A 6569-nucleotide genomic window follows, 5' to 3' on the forward strand; every position below is an offset into this window, starting at 1 on the left:
AAGCCGTAGGCGGTGAGCGCTCGGGGCAGGTGCGGCAGCGAGAGCGCTGCCTGCGAGCGTGGGTCGGAGTCCGTACGCCGGGCGCTGTCGTCTGTCCCTGCTTCGTTGCCCCAGAAGTCCCTGAGCGTAGCCAGGGCCGGGTAGGGAGCGAGCCGCGGGGGGATACAGAACTCAGGAATGCGGTCTGGGGTGAGCACGTTTGCGCACGCGACGGGTGTGGTGGCAGTGATTCGGCGAGTGCGACGCTGGAGACGCCTTTTCACGCCCCGCAGGAGGCGCTTAGGACCCAAGTAGAGCGTCTCCAGGCACCACATCAGGCGGCAGGTGGCGAATTTATACGACCTCTGCTGGAGCTGGTCAGCCTGCAATGGACAAGCGCACAACAATCGTCAGAGTGAACCCTGCAGGGCGCAGCAATTTCTGTCTCTTCCACTTTTGTAGTGCTTTCTCCTCCCCCCAGGACAAGGCAAACTGCCCCTCACGCTGCTGTTGCAAACTATGTTTCAGTGAATGAAAAACTATCGTTCTTCTTTTGCACCGTCTCCATTACGTAGTCCTGTATACTTCGGGGCTATTGCTTTAATCTGGATCCGCCCTTGTTGGCCTAAGGCAGAGATTCTCAAAGGGAAAATATCAAAATGTTGGCCTCGCACTGTCCTCGATGCTAGCAGGCGCTTTGCTTGTGCAATCGTTTCTTGAATATTTGAGTTATTGCACTCTAGTCCTCAGAGAGAATTAAAGTAATAATTATTATCCCCTCCAGGACTTTTGTCTTGGTTTTCCTTTTTACCTAAGATAAGTCCCCCGAGGGAATTTAAGCAGGGTTATGTGGCTCATCTACTGTACCTGAGGTCCAACGTTAGATGGGTCTTCGCACCGTTCTTCCTGGAGCACCCACCGGGAAGGGAGCGGGGCCTTTGGGAAGTTCAAAATGCACGCGGTGGGGTTTAGTCTCGCTGTTCAAGGACAGCTGGCCTGAGCCTTTATACCTAGAACGCCCGCCAATAAGCAGACGGGAGCGACGCTCCTTGGTAACCTGACTCAGGCCTTTCCCCGCCTTCCTTCTGCCACGTGGCTGGATCCGCTGCAAAAACCCAAGAGACCGAGTTATTTTTCTCTCCTGCTTGGGGTGGGCATGTTATCCTCGGAAACCCTGAACAAGTTTCTATTTCCACATGTGCAAAAAGGGGTTACGCCTTTACTACGTCACAAAGTCATTGTGAGGATGAATGGACATAACGAATGTGAATGCTCAATACTGTACGGCCACCCCTAAAAGAAGGTAAAAGTCGGGTTTGTCTTCTTCGCTAATACCCTCTCCCAAAACAAGCCTTTCCATTTCCCAGCTTTCAAAGTTTCTTGATTTGCTTTCTGGTTTTCTGTTCTGATTTTAAATTTTTTTTGGTGGGGGTCGGGGGGCTGGAAATATTCTATATCTTGATCTGGGTGAGGTTAGAGGGGTGTATCCATAAGTAAAAAAATCATCTAGCATACACTTAAGATTATATGTAAGATTGTATGTATTTGATACCTCCGTTTTAAAAAATCACAACCCATTTTTTTAAGCCATGTGTGCTGATTTTGGATTGGAAAAATATGCTCCTGAATACAGATTGGCTGTGAAATCATCCTTGGGAAAGCACCTTGACCACATCTGGCCTTTCTAGGCTGTGCCCACCTGAGAGACTCTTCCTTCCTTTTGAAACTGACTGGTGTTCATTCTGTGAGAGAGCTACTTCCAACTATCTCAGGCTGAAAGATATCTGAGGCATTTTGTTCAGCATTTGTGTGTGTTATTTTTGCATAAGATATGGCCTTGCAAATTAATTGCTTCTCCAAGCAATATTTTATAAATTGAATTCATGCACAGGTGATTTCAGGATGGAGTATGTGCATTTTTTTCCCCAGGACATTCACACACAGGCACTGTGCTTGATATAGTCTCTAGAATTGTCACATAGATCCTGCAAATTATGATTACTTTTAGTAACTTACCCAAGTTCATATAGTGATGCAAATGGAGGATGAATTGTTTGGGGGATTAAATGAATCTAATAATGTAAAATACTTAGCTTTATGCTTAGAACATGGTAAGTGCTAAATACATAAAAGCAGTGATCATTATTATTAATAAAAATAGAAGAGAGGTTGTAGAATGTAGTGACTAAGAAAATTGGGTCTGAAATCAGATCTAGTTTTGATTCTAGAATGATGGCTCTCTATGTGACCCTGAGCAAGTTACTTAACCTTTCTAAGTCTCAATATCAAATGTAAAATTAGGAGGTGGGGCCTTTGGGAGGTAATGGGATTTAGTGACCTTATAAGAGAGACCTATCATCATCATCATAATAGTATCTACCTATAGGGTTGTTTGAGTATATAATAAGATAATGCGTATAAAGGGTTTAGCATAGAGCTTGACATATGCAATGTCAGATATTATATTTATTGTTATTACAGATGAGAGCAAATGTTCACTAATTCATTTATTTATTCAAAGCAGTATTTACTAAATGCTTCCTGGGTTCCAGCCACCATGCTAGGCAAGTGGATCCAGGCTGTACAAGATCATATCAGCTGTGTACATATATCAGAAGAAGAATGAAATGATGAGGGTAAAATATTTGAATTCCACATGGCTAAGGCAGGAGTGAGAAGAGACGGTCGAACACTATTCATATATTTTATCTGGGGGGTTGGGTTGGTGGGTTCCTGGGTTGGCCTGGGTTGACCATGACCTTGACTAGCTACTTCTTTGTCTTTATACCATGTCCACTACTGGTCAAAATTCTTGGGCCAGTGTTAAATCTATGGGAGAATGATTACCAAGTTATGTATCTGAGGATCATGTGCATGTGTTTTGACTCAACTTTCCTCAGGAGGCAAGATGCTGTTAGCTCTGCAAGTGAGAGCCCAGAGAGCCCTTGGTTAAAATGATGAGGCTCACAATCAGAGAAGCTGACTGAGAAGTTGTTAAGCAAAGCTATATTGTGGTGGGAAAAAAGAAAAAAGCACCAGGGCATGAGAAATGATATAGGGGTGAAGAAATATATACTTTGGAGTTAATATGTCCTAGGTTCAAATCTTTAATGCAACATTTTAGCTATGGGAGTATAGGCAAGTTAATTAACCTCTTTGAGGCTATGTTGTATAACAGAGTAATAATACTTATCTACCACACAAGATTGTTGTTAGGGTTAAAATTGCATGAAATGTCTCTCACGCAGTAAATGCTGGCTAACAGCTGTGATTATTATACAGGTTTACTTGGCCAGGGATTAGCTCATTCACTCATGATTTCCTTTAAAAACAATTCTCTTCTTGGCCAAACAAAATAGATTTGCTTTGTTTTTGTTAATAATTCACCTTCATCAATTACACTTTAGAAGCATTTCCTGTATAAGATTTCTTCAAAACAGCGGAGATGTGCCCTTGCATGGCTAGACCCCTGTGACCACATTAAGCCTTATGTGTATAACCTACTTTGGAAGCACGAGCTATGTGGTACTTGGGAGGATGGTGTAACAAGGTGAGGCCCTGTGCCTGGAACACATAAATCTACCAAGAGGAAGTCTGTGGCTGTTCTGAGGTCATGCCTATAGCCATGAGAATGGCCGGTAATGGAGCTGGTAAACAATTCTATGAAGTAAAATAAATAGATCATACACCATCGAGGCCAGAGGTGCTCTTGGAATAGAAGGAAACAGAACAGTTTAAAGCAGAGTTCAACGATAATATATAGGAGGTTGGGTATCAAGGAAAGCATGAAGAGAGTTTACAACCAAATAAAATACAGGTGTTCTGATTTATGCATCTCATTCAACAAAACTAGAATATGGACTAATATAAAGAACAGGGACCAGGGAGTCACAACACTTAAGTTTTAGCTCAGACAATCACTAACTTGTTATGGGACTTTCCTAAGTCCCTTAATTCTCTCGCATTCTGTGTCTCCATTTGTCGAATAAGAAGGTTGGATTTACCAGATATTTGTTTTCTTCTGGCTCTAATATTCTGCAATCCACTCCTGTGCTTTCTCCCAGTTAACCTTCCTAACTTTTCTGACAGTCCATGGTATTATGCTTATTCTTCAGTTTTCTGTATTTCCTTTTTTCCCCGCAATCTTTTTTGCTTTTCTCGACAAACTCCACGGTTGAGGAATTGGGAGTGGGTAGTAGTGTGAAGTTTAATTTCTTATTTTTCAATTTTTAATCAAGAGTTATTTTTTAAAGTGTCACTAATTTTAACTTTTAACAGATAAAAATATTTTGCTCATCTGTTTATTGCTCGATCCCTCACTGCAGTTTAGTTTTGCAGTTGCTTTCATTGTTCTTCTCATTGTTCTAAGCCAGAATTAATCTAAGAACTGTAATTACTAGAATGTTCATTTTCTTTAGATAACCTCTGTATCCAAATTCCTTTTGGCATTGTGCTATACATTTGAGTGCAGTGGTGTTTCTTGACATTATAGTTTATTTTTGATTAGGACTGTAAATTTCTTACATTTTTAAGAAGTATGGAAGATTTAGGGACATGACTGTGTGCACATAACCAATCCCTCAAAACATACTTAAAAAGGAAAATAATAAAATTTATAAAATTTTAATACTATATGGTTAATAGCATTATTTGTACTAACAATTCTGAGCTGAATTTTCCACCCTGAGATTTTCTATTTTGTTATCAACCTTTCACAGTAAGATCTCTGAGAAGTACTACTAGGCTTTCTGAACACTGGAGAGTTACTGGGTGTTTTTGAGCAGTTGACTAACCAGAGCTCACCTGTGCTTTGGGAAAATAGTTTTGGTGGCAGTGCAGATGGATAGAGAAGGGAAAAACTGAAGGCCAGGAGGCCAGTTAGAAGGTGATTACATGGTCTAGATGAGACAGAGAATTTAGGAAATATGACAAAAGCAGGACAGGTTTGGCTATTGGTGGGTGGTGGGGAAACAAACGCAAAGTGCCTCTTAGGTATTTCGTCAGGGTAACTGAGATAGGACAAATAAGAATTTAAGAATTTATTTTCTATGTGCAGGAGTGGAGGATGAAAGTGGATATTGATAGTACCAGTTAGTATTGGTTCTTCTACATCCATTTTACATAATACCAGTTATAGACATTTTGACTTTTTCTTCTCTAGTGCACTTTGAATTTAAGAAATGATTTTTATTTTTGATCCTATCTTAGTCCTTTCAGCTTGCTATAACAAAATACCATAGACTGGGTGGTTTACAAACAGTGCAGATTTCTCTCAGTTCTGGAGGCTGGGAGGGCCAAGATCAAGAAGCTAGCCAATTCAGTGTCCCCTGAGGGCCCACTTCCTGGTTCAGAAAAGGCAGTCTTCTTGTGGTATCTTCACATTGCAGGAGAAGGGAGCTGAGGTCCCTTTTATTAGAGTACTTTTATAAGGGTACTTCCCTTTTATGAGGGCTCTTCCTACTTACCTATTTACCTCCCACAGATTCCACCTCTTATTACCTTCACCTTGGAGGTTAGGATTCAATTATGAATTTTAGTAAACATTCAGTCTATAGCAGTTGTTTAGGAACAATTCAGTTTTTCAGATGTGACGTGTAGCAAAGCATTTAATAAATGCGTGGGACTACAAATAATCCGTTATTTCTTAGGTTTATTTGTTAACTGTATCTCAACAGCTTTTTGAAATTTATTATAGGAAAAAAAAGTCCAGTTCTGTAAGACAACTGGTTTATCAAAGGGTAATTAAATTTCACTAACATAGAAAGTCTTTTAATTATAAAAGTCCTGCTGTCATTGTCTTGCTACATCAAAGACAGTCCAATGATAGCATGAAAGAAAGTGATGTATAAATAACAGGTAACGCACAAACTAAAAAAAAAAAAAAAAAGGAAGTACTATGTTTCGTTCTTTACTTTCGTAATGAGGTAGATTAAGCGGCTGAGTTAAGAGCGAATCAAAAAGAAGGGAGTAAAAGAATGACTTAACAAAATACATACTTGGTTCTTATTTCATCTGCCATCTGGTTCTGTTCCCCCGCCTCCCACTTTTAAATTATTAGAGCGTTTTCAGGAAGCAAAAAGAAACAGACACCTAGCCCCAGGAGGAGTTGATATGTAGCCCAAGACGAGTGTACAGCCCCCTATTCCTAACCCGATGCGGGTGGTTGCTTAGGAGATGCTCAGGGTGGACTCCGCGTGGGAAGAGCCCCGCTCGTCGGGTCGGCTAGCGGCGAGGAGCTGCTGTAGCTCGTGATAGTTGCGCTCCGCTGACCCGAGGTCAACAGAAGGCGACCGCGGGCAAGCAGCGCAGCCACAAAGATGTCCCTGTGATCAGTAACTCCTGCCCTCCCTTTCCTTTATATCCTTTTCCTTTGGTGCAGGACACTCGGGCACGGCTACCAAGGCCGGCCCAAAGCCGGCTTCCCCACCGCTCCACCGCCCGTCCTCGGCAGGCCGGGGCTGCAGCATCCACAAGACAGCAAAACTGGGAGCGTGTCCACCGAGCTCCCTGTCCCCGGCGGCGGCGCGGCGCGGCGCGGCGCGGCGCCTGCGCACTGGCCGAGTCACGCGCGCGGCTTGGGGGCGGGGCGG

General features: G+C 42.4%; 2 protein-coding genes across 2 annotated transcripts in view; one reads left to right on the forward strand and one right to left on the reverse strand.

The window, feature by feature from the left end:
- The window catches only part of C2CD4A (C2 calcium dependent domain containing 4A), a 4271-nt gene extending 899 nt beyond the window's left edge, over positions 1-3372 (reverse strand). The window contains exons 1-2 of the mRNA XM_025038745.1: positions 3367-3372; positions 12-362 (exon numbers count right to left, since the gene is read on the reverse strand). Coding sequence (XP_024894513.1) covers positions 12-362; positions 3367-3372 — 357 coding nt within the window. The remainder of the gene's footprint in view (positions 1-11; positions 363-3366) is intronic.
- A 127-nt stretch (positions 3373-3499) lies between these two features.
- The window catches only part of VPS13C (vacuolar protein sorting 13 homolog C), a 158539-nt gene continuing 155469 nt past the window's right edge, over positions 3500-6569 (forward strand). Inside the window, exon 1 of the mRNA XM_025038746.1 lies at positions 3500-3529. Coding sequence (XP_024894514.1) covers positions 3500-3529 — 30 coding nt within the window. The remainder of the gene's footprint in view (positions 3530-6569) is intronic.

Source organism: Pteropus alecto, unplaced genomic scaffold, assembly GCF_000325575.1.
Source record: "Pteropus alecto unplaced genomic scaffold, ASM32557v1 scaffold86, whole genome shotgun sequence".
Lineage (NCBI taxonomy): Eukaryota > Metazoa > Chordata > Mammalia > Chiroptera > Pteropodidae > Pteropus > Pteropus alecto.